The sequence below is a fragment of the Pseudorasbora parva genome, chromosome 5, assembly GCF_024679245.1.
Source record: "Pseudorasbora parva isolate DD20220531a chromosome 5, ASM2467924v1, whole genome shotgun sequence".
In the NCBI taxonomy this organism is placed as follows: domain Eukaryota; kingdom Metazoa; phylum Chordata; class Actinopteri; order Cypriniformes; family Gobionidae; genus Pseudorasbora; species Pseudorasbora parva.
The window spans coordinates 51,280,134-51,299,305 of record NC_090176.1 but is presented as its reverse complement, the minus strand read 5'-3'; the positions used below and the strand labels follow the sequence as shown (position 1 = coordinate 51,299,305).

The 19,172-nt window shown below is 45.1% G+C and overlaps 1 protein-coding gene across 1 annotated transcript in view; it reads left to right on the top strand.

Annotated features, from left to right (window-relative positions):
* Positions 1 to 14,111, top strand: part of LOC137075884 (carcinoembryonic antigen-related cell adhesion molecule 20-like) — a 53,167-nt gene extending 39,056 nt beyond the window's left edge. The window contains exons 6-7 of the mRNA XM_067444835.1: positions 13,520 to 13,810; positions 13,903 to 14,111. Coding sequence (XP_067300936.1) covers positions 13,520 to 13,810; positions 13,903 to 14,054 — 443 coding nt within the window. The 3' untranslated portion in view covers positions 14,055 to 14,111. The remainder of the gene's footprint in view (positions 1 to 13,519; positions 13,811 to 13,902) is intronic.
* The last annotated feature ends 5,061 nt before the right edge of the window (positions 14,112 to 19,172 follow it).

Here is a 19,172-nt window from a genome sequence, read left to right as displayed (position 1 = left end):
CAACGTACCGGTCGCCATGAGAGCAGCAGTGAAAGCTCAGCTTGAGAAATACGAAGCGGAGGGCCACATCACCTCAGTCACGGAGCCGACGGACTGGATAAGCAATATGGTGATCATCAGGAAACCAGATAAGTTACGGATATGCATCGATCCAAAACACCTCAACCAGGCTCTGCTGCGGTCACACTATATCATGCCAACTCTTGAAGACATACTCTACAAGCTCCCCAAGGCTAGGGTCTTCACCCTGGTGGACGCAAGGGACGCCTTTCTCCAGTGCAGATTAGACGAAGCAAGCAGCTACATGACCACCTTTTGGACACCCTGGGGGCGCAAGCGCTGGTTAAAACTCCCCTTTGGCGTATCAGTGGCCCCTGAAGTATACCAACGAAAGCAGCACGAGCTCCTGCTGGGACTCAATGGAGTAGACCCCATAGCAGATGACATTCTCATCGTGGGCTGTGGAGATTCTGATGAAGAGGCTGGTCGTGACCATGATGCCAAGCTGCTGGCCCTCATGGACAGATGTAGGCAGGTCAAACTGAGGCTCAGCATAAAGAAGCTCCAGTTTAAAGTGCCAGAGGTTCACTTTCACGGGCATATTTTATCGGCAAAGGGACTGAAAGCTGACCCGGAAAAAGTGAAGGCGGTCATAGACATGCCACTCCCGACGGATGTGAAGGCCGTGCAGCGGTTCGTTGGCTTTGTGACGTACCTGGCCAAGTTCCTTCCACGCCTCTCAGAGGTCTGTGAGCCGCTGAGGAGGCTCATGGACAAGGATGCGGTTTGGCACTGGCTTCCAAAACATGATGCAGCAGTGAAGGAAGTGAAGCAGCTGGTGACTACAACACCTGTGCTGCGTTATTACGACGTGACAAAGGCAGTGACAATCCAGAGTGACTCTAGCCAGCATGGCCTGGGCTGCGTCCTGTTGCAGGAGGGACAACCTGTGGCATTTGCTTCGAGAGCTCTCACTCCAACAGAGCAAAATTATGCCCAGATTGAAAAGGAATGCCTCAGCATTGTTTTCGCATGCCAACGCTTCCATCAGTATTTGTACGGGCGCAGCAATGTCACTGCAGAGACAGATCATAAGCCCCTCGTCGCCATTTTCAGCAAGCCACTGCTGAATGCCCCTAAGCGCCTACAGAGCATGTTGCTGTCCCTTCAGGGCTATAATCTCACAGTGGTCTACAAGCCCGGCCCAGAGATGTATGTAAGTGACACGCTTAGCAGAGCCACAGTGCCAGAAACACACACAAACACCAGACTTGGTGGGCACACAGTCTGCAGTCTGGAAACAGAGCAGAGAGAGGTAGAGTACATCAACCAGTCTGACTATCTTAATGTCACAGACAAGAGACTCATACAAATCCGACAGCACACGGACAAAGATGAGCAGCTCCGGGCGGTGAAGTCAGTGACACTGAGAGGCTGGCCGGACCTCAGAGAAGATGCTGAACTGGAGGTGAGAGAATATTGGGCCTACAAGGAGGAGCTCAGCGTTCAAAATGGAGTGCTGTTCAGGGGAGACAGGGTTGTTATTCCTAAAGCACTACGCACCGAGATGTTAGCAAGGGCACACTCAAGCCACATTGGGGGCGAGGCCTGTTACAGGCAAGCGCGCGACACGCTGTATTGGCCAGGGATGCGAGCTGACATCATTGACTTTGTCGGAAAATGCACAGTCTGCAATGAGTATGCCATTGAACAGCAGAAAGAGTCGATGATGTCCCACGAGCTGCCAACACGCCCATGGCAGATAGTTAGCATTGACTTGTTCCAACTGAATGGAAAAGACTTTCTCCTGATAGCTGATCATTACTCAGACTTCTGGGAGATTGACTTCCTCCCAGATCTCTCGGCAGACACCACAATCAAATGCTGCAAAGCACAGTTTGCTCGTCACGGACTACCAGACCGGGTTATCTCTGACAACGGCCCTCAGTTTTCATCTTATCAGTTCAAGCGGTTTGCAGCAGAGTGGGAGTTTGAACACATTACCTCATCACCACATTATCCCAAGGCCAATGGCAAAGCTGAAGCTGCAGTCAAGATAGCAAAGAACTTATGCAAAAAGGCACACCGTGAGGGCGAGGATGCCTGGAAAGCAATCCTGCAGTGGCGCAACACACCGACGGAAGGAATGAACAGCAGTCCAGCACAGCGCTTGATGTCAAGGCGTCTTAAGACTGCACTACCGGTGGCCAACAAGCTGTTGGAACCGTGTGTGGTGACTGGAGTGTTGGAAAAGCTACGTCACAGGAGGCAGGTCTCCAAAGCAGGCTATGATCGCTCCGCAAAGGACCTACCTATGCTCACAGTAGGCCAAGGGGTGCGAATGAAGCCATTACCTGGCGATCGAACAGGCATCTGGAGACGGGGATCCTGCGTGCAGAGGGTTGCCCCACGGTCCTACCTGGTTGAGGTGGAGGGAGCACTATACCGCAGAAACAGAGTTGATCTTCGGGCAGCAGAGCCAAATACACCACAGAACTCAGACGGTCAGGCGCAAAGCAGCACGCCGATGGATGTGCCCCTCACAAACCAGAAGGGGCCAGAGACACTGATTGAGGAGCCGGGTGGTCACGAAGTATGCGCTACCCCACCTAGGCGTGCTGACAATTCAGTTGTTGATCCAAGTTCCACACCAACAAGGCCCCCAGCTATGTCGCGCTATGGTCGGCTGATCAGGGCACCGAACAGACTTAATCTGTAGTTTAAAGTTTGCCATAAGGGTTGTTTGCCAGAAAGAGAAAAAAACAAAAAAAAAAAAAAAAAAAAAAAAAAACGAGAAGATAAGGTACAACAACTGTATTTTGTTTATAGCCAGGATGACACAACATGTTAATTTGTTGCCATATTCAATAGGCCTTAGACTATAACCCTATTATTAGGTATGGACAGGTAGCTTAACTTCTTTGAGAAAAAGGAAGATGTTACAGGATGTATACTCCATCTAGTGTTCATGTGAAGCATTACATGTTTATATTGCCCCGGCTGGCGGGCGCCTGTTCTCCGGTGCTCACAACATGAATAGTCAAGTACACCAGCATTTCTGTGTCCTCGTTCTTGCTACACCAACCACCCTATCACTGACTCTGAGCTCATTGATGACACTTGCCACAAACATCTACATAACTACAGACACATGATGCGTATTCTGGACAACATTCTCTGGTTTGCACCCGATGGCAACACAGCACCACGGCTTGTGGTGCCACGGTTGCAAAGGGGGGTGATGCTAATGTACGCCCACAACACACCATGTGCTGGACACCACGGCACCAGAGCCACGTATGACACACTGAAACAGGTGGCATATTGGCCTGGGATGCATCAAGAGACGGCAGAGTATATTAGAGAATGGCTAGTTCGCTGCCAGTTCCAACCAGCAAACCCGAACCACAGAGCCCCACTGCAACACAGAGGGATCACGTTCCCATGGTCAAGCCTAGAAATTGACCGGGTAGAACCCCTGCCCAGGTCCACAAAAGGCAAAAAGTACTTTCTCACAGTGGTGCGCCAGTTTACCAAGTGGGTAGAGTGTCTGCCAGCACCCAACGACACCGCCCAGACCACGGCATACCCCCTGATGAATCACATCTTTTTCCTGTCAAGATTGCCACTGAGAATCAACTCAGACAGAGGCATCCACTTCACTACCGAGGCCATGCAACAGATCTGGAAATGCCTAAGAAACGCGGCCGTGATCATGCTCCTGTGCCTCCAGATTATCAGAGGCCAGCCACCACCAGACATCATCACACCGGGTCCAGCCTCGGGCATCGTACTGAGAGAGCAACCTGGACTCCTGATCACCAACTGCAAATGAATCCTCAAAAGAAAGACGTACTCTCCTGAACTTCATATCAGCAGCGCAAGCTCCTCCAGCCCTGCACACAGACGCAAAAGGGGGGAGGAGCCCAAGCCCTCTGCCTAACCTTTCACCAGCCATTTTCCTGAAAGCCCCTGGAGCCGCAGAAGGAAAAGGATGCATTCAGACAAACCCTGAAATGGCACATGAAGACCTCAAGCAAATGGACAGACCCTTTCCTGCACTCAAACCAAAGATTGCAGGAGACCACAACATCCATGCCTATCTATGAGACATTGACCTTCACCTGCAGTCTTCGGCGACTGTGAACCACCAAGATAGACTCTATCTGCTCTGGATCACATCCAGCCCAGAGATGCGACGCTATCTGGCTCGGCAGCCAGGAAACCTCCACTCGGACTACCCGCAGCTGAAACAGGCCAACATAGAGAACTTTTCGGACCCTGAAAGTGGATTGAGCGCTGCCCTAAGACACTAAATAGGGCAGACATAAAATTGCCTGTGTTTCTACTACAGACTCAGACAAACCTGGAATGGAAGGAGGACACCAGCTTCAAGAACCTTCTCCTCCAACACCAGTTAGTCACCTTGTAGGCAATACTGCCAAGCCCCACACTATGTCATGCATGTGATTTGAGAAAGAAGGCCTTTAACCCTTAAAGACCTAGAACATTTTTGGGGCGCCTGATGTGCCTCTACTTTTCTTTGTTTTTCTTCCCCATTCTAGCAGTTAGCATCAAGTGCTATATATCATTTTAAACAGGAGAACCTGAAGTTTCCATCTAGCTCATTTGATGTCCCAATTTTACATTTATTTATTCTGAGAATGGATTCAATTAATATAATTTAAAGAAAAATGGCAGCAAAAATGTGATGTTTTTACTGTGAACTCGAACAGAACTTCATGAAGTTTGGATTTTTTCCTTTAGAAAGTTAGACTTGGATGTTTTACACTTCCAGATGAAATTTTGTCTACATGTAACAATCCCTCAGCAAGTTATAGCCATTTATTATAACATTATTCTAGGCGTTTCTAGGTTTTTGAGTGAAAACAGGTGTATTTTATTTACTGATAATGTGTCCTAAAAAGTTCAAGTAATAAAGTAAATAGAAAGATTTTTATATAATAACAACACTAAAACAAACATTTTTCTTCAGATAAATATATTATAATTTGGGCATGAAAAACAAACGCAAACAATGCATCAAGTTGTGACAAGAAACCGTGAAATAAAATATACTGAGGCTACTTTTACATGTGGGCGGCTATTTTCATAAACGGACATTTCAACTTCTCTACACATAATCTTCTCAAACACAAATTGAGGAAAATATAATAGTGAAAATGTGTAAAACACAAACTACATAAAAATAGAGAAATATACTGGCTGTGCTCTGAGAGAGAGCGCTATGCACGCGTTTATTTCTGTTTGGTTTCATGATGCATGCAAATTCACACCCACGTTCATTTTTCAGAGAAACGTGATTCGTGGTTCAAAAGACCAAACACTGTGTTTATTGGTTGAGTTGATGAAAGTTTCAACGAATCTGGGCACAGGGGGGTGGGACTAATAATAATAAAAAATTCTGTTTGGCTCAGGGGAACAACCCACGTGTGTTTCCTGGACAAATCAATGCTGCATATTTTGATGACACATTCACGCTGACTATGGAGCCTCTGAATGATCGCGAGACATATTATACCTATGGAAAGCGGAGATTCTCCTCTTTACGGTGCAGTTTACAGCATACAGATTGGATTAGCGGTTAAAAAGTTATTAAACATTTTAGAATGATAGTTATTTTTAGTCAATGCTGCATATTTTGATGACGCATCGATGCTGACTACGGAGCCCCTGAATGATCAATCGCGAAACATATTATACCCATGGAAAGCGGAGAATCTCCTCTTTACGGTGCAGTTTACAGCATACAGATTGGATTTGTGGTTTAAAAGTTATTAAACATTTTAGAACGATAGTTATTTTTAGCCGCGGGCGGCTGTCTCGGTCTTTAAGGGTTAACGAACACAAGGCCGCCTCTGAAGGGATTCTCAAAACCCCAATGACTTTGAACTTTGAAATAGAGAAACCAAAATCAAAAGACTTTATACGGCTCAGACAGCTGCTGAACAATGAGAGCAGCTGGACAGAGCAAGCACAGGGCCAGTGCAGAACTGTCACTATGGCAATCGTCCAGGTACAAGACAATGGGCAAAGCCATGGAAGACTGCACCCTCAACCTGCGCACACCACAGGCCATCCCACGGCCGATGACAACATCCTCTGCCAAACCCTTTACACACGTGTCAAGCGAAGGCTGAACAAAGATAGCTGGATACGACTATCTTAGAGTTAATAGCTCCATGAACAAGCCTCCAACTCCTTGCCCGACACAGCTCAGGGAAGCTCCTGTCAGCACTGCCACAAGAGCAGAGCAGAGCAGAACTCCAATCCTTCGGACTTCTCGTGACTGAGAGGCTAACAACAGCCTGCTTCCCTCCTGCTACGAGCACTAGGTCAGTCTAAAACCCTCTTCAGGTCACACAGACCCCTAACTACTTCCTGAAACTAGACACCTGCACCACACAAATGGACTTCTGGATGACAGGTGACGCACCGTCAGGGCACCTGCTGCCTCGACACCTGCTGCACAAGCACAGAGACCTGAACTTGGCTACTGTCTGCCTTATCTGCCGTGGAACGACCATCACTCCAGGAGACACAAACAACTGGAGCCTAACATTGCTATGGTGTGTCTGATCTTCCTGAACCTTTGATATCGCTCGTTGTTGTCCATAGGAGGGGCAACAACTATCGAAAGGGGGGATTATGTAACGACTCAGGCGAATCAAACACACAATCGCCAGTTACATTTAACAAATATGTTTTGAATGCTTTGTGCTTAGTAACAGACCTTCCCCCAACACAACAGAGAAAGATTCTCTGTTACCCTGGAAACCATCTGATAAGAAGTTTTACGGCCCAAAAGAATTTGGCCACATGAAAGGTCCAGAGTTAGAGCTTGTAAAACACACATTTTTGCCTCAAATTATAGACAACCATCTATAAATGAACATGCACCCCAGGACATTGTATGTAAACACATAACTGTCTTGTAAAATGTTTCTTCTGTATGGTATTTTGCATCTTTTTGTCTTTGTCTTAACAACTTACTAGTTCAGGTAACCTCATATATGTCATGTCTCCTATCAAATTAATGCTCACTTCACGACTTACACTTCCATGTATATCACTTATTCAGAAAATGCAGTGTGTGTTTGTTGCATTGATTAGAGTATGAATGGTCAGAGACCCACTGATTCAAGCTTGAAACAAAGAGCCATAAAATCTCCAGAAGAATTTCCCGCTGGGAAATCCCAACAATCTCATTGGTTAAGTCTAACCCCGGAGGGTGGGACTACTCCCAGACCTTAAAAAGGGAGGTGCTCGGATGCCCTCCCTCTCTCTCTCTTCTCTCTCTAGCTGAACCAACACGCCACCGTGGCTGGCCCTTGAGCCAGGCCACCAATGCAGGCCCTCCAAGCAGGCCCCAACACTCTTCCTCTTCCCCTCTTCCCTGGTTCTCCTCGCTTCCCTACTGATTCATCAAATTCCTAGCCCCGAGGGCATTTCTTCAGGGAGAACACAGAGCATCTCTAGAGCAACCAGCCGCCCCGCCCGACCTCGGAAAAAACCGCCGGACACGCAGGACATTTGAACTCGGAACACGCACACACGCGAGAAGCCAAAACTAAAGCAAGTATTCTTATTTCCAAATTCAAACTGCTGTTAAGAGGGTGTGTTATTTTCCCGTTGGGACAAGTTAACTCTGTGAAAGTTGTATTTGATGAACTGAAGGAAGCTGTTTCCCCCCCCACTCTCTTTGTCTCTCTCTCTCTCTCTCTCTCTCTCTCTCTCTCTCTCTCTCTCTCTCTCTCTCTCTCTCTCTTTTTTATCTCTCTAAGTTCAGTCTATTCATTATCTTCGTTTATGTACCATATTCTTTCGTTTACTATCTATATCCCTACTCTTGATGCATATTTAGTGTGTACTTTCTGTGTGAATTGTAATGTTATTTTTAGTCTGTGTTTATTAAACCTCCAAAAGACAGTTAATGAGTTGAATCTGTTATTCTGCCACATACACGAAGTCAATTAAACTTACGATCTAACGTTACCTAACTGCTTATGCTACTATTTTAGTAAAGTAAACTGTACGACCACTTGAAATATTGATTTTGTCCTGATCAGTAAAGTTAATGTTTCTTATGTGCTCGTAAAGCAGTAATCCCTTATTGAGAATTGATTTGAGAGTCTATAACTAATTTGCAGGACAAACTTAGTAGGATAATTTCAAGCAATTCCGTAAAGGGTTACTTGTATTTAATTAAACAATTTTCCCTATCGGAAAATTTTAATACGTAATGAACGACTAGCAAATTATATTCATAAATTCATGAATATTGAATATCAAATCCCTTTTGAGTTAATTATTCCCAGAGACATTAAACTCATAGTCATTGTCGTTACATTAAGATGACCCCTCTTTGAACTGTCACCTTATCGTGGTGGAGGGGTTTGAGTACCTGAATGATCCTAGGAGCTATGTTGTCCGGGGCTATTTGCCCCTGGTAGGGCCTCCCAAGGCAAACAGGTCCTTGGTGACGGGTCAGACTAAGAGCAGTTCACAAGCCCACTATGACCAGTATAAAAACAAGGACCGAGACGTCGCCCGGCATGGCGCAGCCAGGGCCCCACCCTGGAGCCAGGCCCGGGGTTGGGGCTCGTATGCGAGCGCCTGGTGGCCGGGCCTTTCCCCATGGGGCCTGGCCGGGCTCAGCCCGAAAGAGCGACGTGGGGCCGCCCTCCTGTGGGCTCACCACCTGCAGGAGGGATCATAAGGGGCCGGTGCATAGTGGATCGGGCGACAGTCGAAGGCAAGGCCCCCGACGACCCGATCTCTGGACACGGAAACTGGCCCTAGGGACGTGGAATGTCACCTCGTTGGCGGGAAAGGAGCCTGAGCTTGTGCGGGAGGTCGAGAGATACCGACTAGAAATAGTCGGGCTCACCTCCACACACAGCTTGGGCTCTGGAACCACACTTGGTAGGGCTGGACTCTCTACCACTCTGGAGTTGCCCATGGTGAGAGGCGGCGGGCTGGAGTGGGTTTGCTTATAGCCCCCCAGCTCAGCCGCCATGTGTTGGAGTTCACCCCGGTGAACGAGAGGGTCGCTTCCCTGCGCCTTCGAGTCGGGGATAGGTCTCTCACTGTCATTTGTGCCTACGGGCCGAATGGCAGTGCAGAGTACTCGGCCCTCTTGGGGTCTCTGGGAGGGGTGCTGGAAAGTTCTCCGACTGGAGACTCCATCGTTCTACTGGGGGATTTCAATGCCCACGTGGGCAGTGACAGAGACACCTGGAGGGGTGTGTTTGGGAGGAACGGCCCCCCTGATCTGAACCCGAGCAGTGTTCTGTTATTGGACTTCTATGCTAACCACGGCCTGTCCATAACGAACACCATGTTCAAGCATAAAGGTGTCAATCAGTGCACATGGCACCAGGACACCCTAGGCAGAAGGTTGATGATTGACTTTGTGGTCGTCTCATCTGACCTCCGGCCGTATGTCTTGGACACTCGGGTGAAGAGAGGGGCGGAGCTGTCAACCGATCACTACCTGGTGGTGAGTTGGATCCGATGGCAGGGGAGGAAGCTGGACAGACTCGGCAGACCCAAACGTACTGTGAGGGTCTGTTGGGAACGTTTGGCTGAACCCCGTCAGAGAGATCTTCCACTCCCACCTCCGGCAGAGCTTCGGCCAGATTCCAAGGGAGGCTGGAGATATTGAGTCTGAATGGACCATGTTCTCCACCTCCATTGTCGACGCGGCTGCTCGGAGCTGTGGCCGTAAGGTCTCCGGTGCCTGTCGAGGCGGCAATCCCCGAACCTGGTGGTGGACACCGGAAGTAAGGAATGCTGTCAAGCTGAAGAAGGAGTCCTATCAGGCCTGGCTGGCTTGTGGGGCTCCTGAGGCAGCTGACAGGTACCGGCAGGCCAAGCGGACGGCAGCCCGGGTAGTTGTGGAGGCAAAAACTCGGGCCTGGGAAGTGTTCGTTGAGGCCATGGAGATAGACTATCGGTTGGCCTCGTAGAGATTCTGGCAAACCGTTCGACGCCTCAGGAAGGGGAAGCAGTGCCCCACCAACACTGTCTACAGTGGAGATGGGCAGCTGCTGACCTCAACTGGGGATATTGTTGGACGGTGGAAGGAATACTTCGAGGATATCCTCAATCCCACCGACATGTCTTCCTTTGAGGAAGCAGTGGCTGAGGGCTCGGAGGGCCATCACCCGGGCTGAAGTCATCGAGGTAGTTAATAAGCTCCTCGGTGGCAAGGCGCCGGGGGTGGATGAGATTCGCCCTGAGTACCTTAAGTCTCTGGATGTTGTGGGGCTGTCTTGGCTGACACGCCTCTGCAGCATCGCGTGGCGGTTGGGGACAGTGCCTATGGACTGGGAGACCGGGGTGATGGTCCCTCTTTTTAAGAAGGGGGACCGGAGAGTATGTTCCAACTACAGGGGGATCACACTTCTCAGCCTCCCTGGGAAAGTCTATGCCAGGGTACTGGAGAGGAGGATTCGGCCGATAGTGGAACCTTGGATTCAGGAGGAGCAGTGTGGTTTTCGTCCCGGTCGTGGAACACTGGACCAGCTCTATATCCTTCACAGGGTGCTGGAGGGTTCATGGGAGTTTGCCCAACCAGTCCACATGTGCTTTGTGGATTTGGAGAAGGCATTCGACTGTGTTCCTCGTGGCACCCTGTGGAGGGGGCTCTGGGAATATGGGGTCCGGGGCCCCTTGCTTAGGGCTGTACGGTCCCTTTACGACCAGAGCAGGAGCTTGGTTCGCATTGCCGGCAGTAAGTCAAAGTTGTTCCCGGTGCATGTTGGTCTCCAGCAGGGCTGCCCTTTGTCACCGGTTCTGTTCATAATTTTTATGGACAGAATTTCTAGATGCAGCCAAGGGCCGGAGAGTGTCCAGTTTGGGGACCACACGATTTCGTCACTGCTCTTTGCGGATGATGTTGTCGTGTTGGCAACCTCAGACCAGGACCTTCAGCATGCACTGGGACGGTTTGCAGCCGAGTGTGAAGTGGCTGGGATGAGAATCAGCACCTCTAAGTCCGAGGCCATGGTTCTCAGTCGGAAAAGGGTAGCTTGCCAACTTCAGGTTGGTGGAGAGTTCTTGCCTCAAGTGGAGGAGTTTAACCTGATAACCGTCACGAGGACGAGGACGCACTGAAGGTCTCTTTGTTTAAATTAGCTCAAAATTACTATCAGATGTAAGTAATTACCTTGACAAACTATACATCATTAAAAAGATCTAAGACTAAAGTTTAATTTTTTTACCTCTGTTTTATTCTCAAAGTCTTATAGTGACCGTAATGTGTTAATATGTTCCAGGAGTTATGAATATGATCTTGGGCGTCGCTACCTTTTGATTGTAATATGCGCGTCATTTGCTCCCATTCATAAAAAACTCCTCCTTGGTCGTCATGAAGACACTCGACAAAACAACTTCCCTCAGGGCTTTTACTTCAAAAGTGTGCAGATGTGGAGAAATATTGATAGATTCTCACACGTTTGAGTCAAATTTCTATACAGAGAAGTATTATTTATTCAATCTTTATCCAAAATCCGCGGATGTATGATTATGAGAGCAGTAGGCTGTGATATGCTGTGTTTTCAATTCATTCTGGCAGCCGGAGGGCGCTGGAAAGCTGTACTACTGAAAATTCACCCCTTATGGAACACATGAAGAACAGACACACCATGTGACATTCAGGAAGTATCTGACATATGGACATATCCACACAGCTCCCTGGGATCGTCAGATCGCTATTTTATGCAGATAAACACGTTTTAAGACAATAAACACACAATCGCGGCAATATATGGTTGGTCTGTGTTCTTTATGCCATGTTGGGTGGTTTCATAATAGATGATATTTATAATGCAATGCTATTCCACATAGCTTTTAGCATTGTATATTTTCTGTCAGATTTTTTGACCCGAAGCTATATGAGATCACATATTGTTATATAAAACACTCTACATATAAAATATAAAGTGATATGAAGCAAGTTTTGAATAAAACATGATTTTAATCGTATAAATTGTTGTTTTGCTGGTGTGCTAAGCTAACATGCTAGCTTGCCCTAGATGCACCTGCCACTGAGTAAATACTTTATTTTTATGAACATTTTCTAAATGTAAAACTACTGAAATGCTTATTTGGACGAAATGCATTCAATAGAGTCTCAGTGAGGGTAAAGTGAGAGGTTTTATTTAGAAATGAGGTTTGAATAGAACAGTTTGAATAGAGAATCGTTAGTAATTATAATGCAGACAAAAGAATAATAATTAGAGCCATAACCAGTCCGCAGAAGTGTGAATGCCGGGGAGACAAACTGAATGGGGCAGTTTGCACCTCTAAACAATAGAGGCAATACAGCGACTGAAAGCTGAGAAGATGTGGCAATAAACATCAGTTGATATTTCAGCGATATCTCAAAATAAAATCACATGAAACGATCTTGTAAAACGTTTAATAAAATGCAGAGTTTTAGACTGATCATGTTCAGATCTGAAATATAACATGGTCAGACTTGTGGCTTTAGCTGTAGTGCATTTCTAGATTTCTCCAAGGCCCACTTCAATTTTATTTTCATAAAGATATATCATACAAATAAATTTCTAATAACTTTACAAAACTTTGAAGCTTATTATAGCTTTTTTTTATAATAAAAAATATTATCATTTTGACTTTACAGTAAACTGCCAGGTGTCTGCTTTCAAATGAGACCATAATTATGCTTTTAGTGCAAAGGATTCACAAACTGTATTTGTTTTAGTCTGAGTATACATTTCTTAGGATTTTTTCAAAATTTAGAAATCAGCTTAACAGGTTAAGAATCTTGGGGTCTTGTTCACGAGTGAGGGAAGGATGGAACGGGAGATTGACAGACGAATCGGTGCAGCATCTGCAGTAATGCGGGCGCTGTACCGATCTGTCGTGGTGAAGAAGGGGCTGAGCTGTAAGGCGAGGCTCTCGATTTACCGGTCAATCTACGTTCCTACTCTCACCTATGGTCATGAGCTGTGGGTCATGACCGAAAGGACAAGATCCCGGATACAGGCAGCTGAAATGAGCTTTCTCCGCAGGGTGGCTGGGCGCTCCCTTAGAGATAGGGTGAGAAGCTCGGTCACTCGGGAGGAGCTAAGAGTAGAGCCGTTGCTCCTTCACATCGAGAGGAGCCAGCTGAGGTGGCTCGGGCATCTATTTCGGATGCCTCCTGGACGCCTTCCCAGGGAGGTGTTACGGGCACGTCCCACCGGGAGGAGGCCCCGGGGAAGACCCAGGACACGCTGGAGGGATTATGTCTCCTGGCTGGCCTGGGAACGCCTCGGGGTTCCCCCGGAGGAGCTGGAGGAAGTGGCTAGGGAGAAGGAAGTCTGGGCGTCTCTGCTTAGACTGTTGCCCCCGCGACCCGGCCCCGGATAAGCGGAAGATAATGGATGGATGGATGGAGTTTAAGATGATAGATCAACCAGAAATAACCAAAAATAAGATTGTTGATTAGATTCTTATTTATCTTTTTTTCTGTCATGTTCTCCAGCTCGTCTGCCTGTTCCTATCATCAGCAGAGACTGTTCTGCATCTTCATCTTCATCATCATCATGTTCATTGTTGTGTTCAGCTGTGAATGTGGGTCATGTGAATCTCTCCTGGTACAAAGGAAACAGTTTATTGTCCAGCATCATCAGTGTGTCTGATCTCAGCATCAGTCTCTCTCTTCCTCTGGAGGTGGAATATCAAGATAACAACACTTACAGCTGTGTGATCAACAATCCCTTCATCAACCAGACCAGAGATCTCAACATCACTCAACTCTGTCACACATGTTCAGGTACGGCAGCTCTGCTGATATTAGTTGATGTCTGCGCTGATATTAGTGTCGATTGACTGAGCTGATCTCAGTTTGATGCTTTTATTCCTTAGACTCTGTCCACTGTTGTGGTTCTACTGAAGCTGTGATCCTATTGGTCCTCGCTGCTCTGGTGGGCGTGGCTACTGTCATTCTTCTGGTTTATGACATCAGATCCAGAAGAGCTGAACCAGATCAAGCTCATATTCACACATCAGAACCCTAATGGTGTCATTTCTCATTTACTCATGTATTAATCTTCATTTGTTTGTAATGGCTTTATATGCTGGCATTTACTGTATATTTATTTTTATATGGCTTATTTACACCCTAGAACATAATCTGAGAACAAACAGCCACAGATTTTGTTCACTTATTAGTGCTCAAGTCGCCCCTAAATGGCCAATGAGCACATTTGAATTCCTCTGATAAATTCCCAGTGGAGGCTGATCTGGAGGAGAGAGCAGATGATAAGAGTCATCAGACAAATGGAAAAGATGAACAAGAAATTAATGAATGATGTTAGAAGTTATGCTGGAAGGTCAATTGTAATGCTCAAATTGTGAAATGTTCAACTTACAAGAACATTTCTTAAAACAGAGCATAATTCAAAGATAATATTTTAGATGTGAGTATGGTTTTCTATTTTCTTGTTTGGAAGTGATAAAATGTTTTCTTTAACCAGTTTAACAGTTTGGTATCTACGAAATCTTAAAAAAAGGAAAAGTTCAAACGGACTGTCAGCTAAAATAAGAGTTGTGTGGTTTTGATGGGCTCTAGGCCTCAAGTGTCCGCTGCAAAGAAAGACCAGAGAAATGTGTGTATGCTTGCTGCAAAACTTGTAGTAGCTTCGGACAAATATTATAATTGCTTTAGTCCAAGGCGAGTTTTTACCTCATAAGGATTTATTATACTGTAATGTCAGTCGTATCTTCTTATGGCCGTGCCCCAGGATATGTCCAAGTATAAAGAGCTTTGTCCAGGGTTTTTAGGGGCCGCGCCTCAGGTGAAGACTTACACTGTGTTCTGTTATTTTTGCCTTTTGGATTATTGTCTTTGTATTATTCTGAAACTTCTTTGAGTAAAACGAAACCATTCTGTGGTGATTCGAGAAACCTTTTAAATCAGGTGTCAGAGTGATTTTTTCCTGAAATATCTGTATTGGTTGTAGTTTAAATATTGATATTAGCGATCAGTGAGTGCACTCAAACTGGAGATTGAGCTGGTTATAAGGACACCGCCGACGACCCTTGAGCAACGCCTGACATCTTTAACCTGCAGGTGAGAGCAATGTATGATTGGTATAGGCTATGGGGATGTTTTAGGATGATAAGATGTTACAGCGGTATAGAAAATACAACAGTGCTCAAAGTGTCAAATATGACTTGTCTTTGTAAATACAGATTTTCTTTTATTAATATTTGATTGGGGCTTTAAAATAACATCCAATCTCACTTAAAGTCTCACACGTCTTGTAGTGTTATTATTGTTCAGATCAGACGTCTCTAATACTGAAGCTCTTTTACTGACTAAACACGACACATTTCTCTCAGATAAAACACACAGATCTCACTTTACTACTGCTGTTCATTTGTATTTGTGTTTGCTTTTCTTTATTAATAAAGTTTTTCACTCTGAGGTTTGAGAGTCTCTCCATGTTTTATTATATTTATGATGTCAAGCGCCCCCTGCAGGAATACTAACATAGTGTATTTGAACAATTTCAGCACTTCAGAATCAGAATCAGAAAGAGCTTTATTGCCAAGTGTGCTTTCACACACAAGGAATTTTTTTTGGTGTTGAAGCTTCCAGTGCACATAAACAATACAATACAACGTGGTAATAAAAAATTCTAAGAATAAAAAATATGAAGAAAAATATGAACAGTATAAGGTTACGGTTACGTTTAGTCAGAAGACATAGATTATGAGCATTTACAGAATTGGGTGGTATGAATAAATATAAATAATAAATAATATAAGTAATATAAGTAATCACCTGAGTTTAGGAGATATTGCACTAAAAAGTGGTTATAATTGCACTTACAGGCATTTGCCTGGGGGGGGGGGGTTAACAGTTCAAACAGGAGGTGTCTGGGGTGAGTGGAGTCTGTGATGATTTTACCCGCTCTCTTCCTCACTCTGGAAGAGTACAGGTCCTGGAGGGTTGACAGGTGCGTGTGTGTGTGTATGTGTGTGTGTGTGTGTGTGTAAGAGTACAGGTCCTGGAGGGTTGGCAGTTTGGCACCAATAATCCTCTCTGCAGTCCGGATGGTACGTTGCAGTCTCCTGATGTCTGATTTGGTAGCTGAACCAAACCAGACAGTGATGGAGGTGCATATAACCGACTCAATGACAGCTGAGTAGAACTGAATCAGCAGGTCCTGTGGCAGGTTGAACTTCCTCAGCTGACGAAGGTTGAACTTCACCACATATATAACTTTACATTATAGTAAAAAAATAAAAATAAATTGACATTATCATTAATGTAATTCTTTATTTTCCACTAAAACTTTAGTTATTAAATTATTTTTGTATTTTGGAAACCATATATACACATTACTTATTAATGTGGTGAATAATATGTACATGTAATGTATGTTTGCTGGGTAAAACTAAAATGTATTAATTTTCACTAAAGCCTATACTAGTTTATGTATATTACTTCATGTACTTACATTTAATCATTTAGCAGACGCTTTTATCCAAAGCGACTTACAAAAAAGGGTAGAGCAATAGAAGCAACGAAACAAACAAGGCCAACAACCTGTAAGAGCTGTAAGAAGTCTCAGTTAATTAGCACAGTACACAGTTTTTTTTTTTTGGCACAAACAAACAAAAATTAATGGATAGTTAAGTGCTATTCTTTATTGGTCAGGTGCAATTGGAAAGGATGTGTCTTAAGATGTTTTTTTTAAAAATGGCTACAGACTCGGCAGCACGAATTGAGATCGGCAGGTCATTCCACCAGGTGGCAACGGTCCAGGAAAATGTCCGTGAGAGCGATTTCATGCCTCTTTGGGATGGAACCACGAGGCTTCGCTCACTCGCAGAACACAAGCTTCTGGAGGGTGTGTAAGTCTGAACAAGTGAGTTTAGGTATATTGGTGCAGAGCCAGTGGTTGTTTTGTAGGCGATAACTAGTGCCTTGAATTTGATGCGAGCAGCCATTGGCAACCAGTGCAGTTTGATGAAGAGAGGCGTAACATGCGCTCTCTTCGGCTCATGAAAGACCACTCTCGCCGCTGCATTCTGGATCAGCTGCAAGGGTTTGATAGTGCATGCTGGAAGCCCAGCCAGAAGTATTTAATGTAATGCATATTACTGTAGTGCTTACAGATTAATTTAAACCATCTAAATCTTTATCAAATCCACACAACCACTGATTTACATGATAACTTTCTTCTTGCAACTCTTTAGGAGGCAAAATGACAATAATCATATAATTTCAAGAGCTACAGGCGTTTACAAGATAAAATATTTTAGAGATCTGCTACTTAAAATGTTTATCAGTTGTTTCTGTCATGAAACGAAGAGAGGATCTAAATGCAAAGGTCCAGAACAGTAATGTTTATTCAGACACAAAGCAACTAAGGTTGACTGCCGATCTGGAAAAGGTGATCCAGAACTGGAGCATAGAGTCAAACAAAGCTGAACGTCTTTAGTAACCGACTGATGTCTTGTGCTCGTAGCGGGTAGGCAGTGGCGAGCGAAACAGCCCCGGTCAATACACACAAAATCACAGAACGCTTCCAGAAGGTCAACTCACGTACAGCAGGAGACTGGACAGAAAACAGGAGAGACCAACACAACAATACAGATCCGACCAGACTCGACAAGGCAAACGGATTCTAAAGGTGTAGAGCCATCAAGAGACGTGAACATGAGCGAGACACACAACAATAATCTGGCAAAGAAGCCAAAGGCAGGTGGGCACTAAGTTAAGTTTTATTAACTAATTTCGAGAGGAGCACATTCAGATTATGGGATGGGGGTACTCTGGGTCTCTCCCCTGGACAGCACACCAAATACGCATTATCTTTACTCTTTTTAATTTGATGTAAGTGTGAAGCTTGAAAAATACTCTGCAAGAACAAAAAAAAAAATGTTCGTTTTCTCGAAGTGGCAAGAACAAGAACAAAGTTGATTCTTGCAGTACATTCATACTTTACGAGAAAAGAAGGTGCCGATCATCTGTGTTTCTCCGCATTAACCCCGCCCTCTTTAAATGTCTGACCAATCACACGATAGTTCTCGGACACCCGCAAGAAAAACGTTCTGCTCAGACGATGTGTCGAGTACAAGCTGCGAGAACTCCCAAACCAGGACTGCCAGAACAAAATTACATCATTTTGTTCTCGCAGGCCTGAGAGCGAGAACTTTTTTCTCTGTTGTTGTGGAGTATGTTGCAGCCTTGAACTCATGAAATAGCCCGAAAAACGAACACAAAGAGGAACAGGCGCGGTCTCAATCAGAGAGCGTGCTGATTGCAATAGCAGAGGGAGAGTCAAACCTAACTCATGACAGCCTCAGGCCCGTCCACACGAAGCCAGAACTTTCCCAATCCGATCTTTTTTTCACCCTCGTTTTAAGAAATATCTGCGTACACACGAGATCACCGAAACGGTGCAGTACACATGCCAGGTGTAAGGTCCATCCGTCAGCCCAAGGACGGACTCAACGGCCTGGTCGAAGGACTTCTGCGGGTAAGACTTCAGCATTTCTATTAAAAGCACTTCATTTATTCATATCGAATTTTAAAATTGACTCCATTAATATTTTTGAATATTTCTCTTAGTATCTCATCTTCAAATATTCGTTCCTCCATGGGGCACGGAGTCACTCGTGAAATTAATGAATTAATTATACAGTATTGTTCAAAATAATAGCAGTACAATGTGACTAACCAGAATAATCAAGGTTTTTAGTATATTTTTTATTGCTACGTGGCAAACAAGTTACCAGTAGGTTCAGTAGATTCTCAGAAAACAAATGAGACCCAGCATTCATGATATGCACGCTCTTAAGGCTGTGCAATTGGGCAATTAGTTGAAAGGGGTGTGTTCAAAAAAATAGCAGTGTGGCATTCAATCACTGAGGTCATCAATTTTGTGAAGAAACAGGTGTGAATCAGGTGGCCCCTATTTAAGGATGAAGCCAACACTTGTTGAACATGCATTTGAAAGCTGAGGAAAATGGGTCGTTCAAGACATTGTTCAGAAGAACAGCGTACTTTGATTAAAAAGTTGATTAGAGAGAGGAAAACCTATAAAGAGGTGCAAAAAATGATAGGCTGTTCAGCTAAAATGATCTCCAATGCCTTAAAATGGAGAGCAAAACCAGAG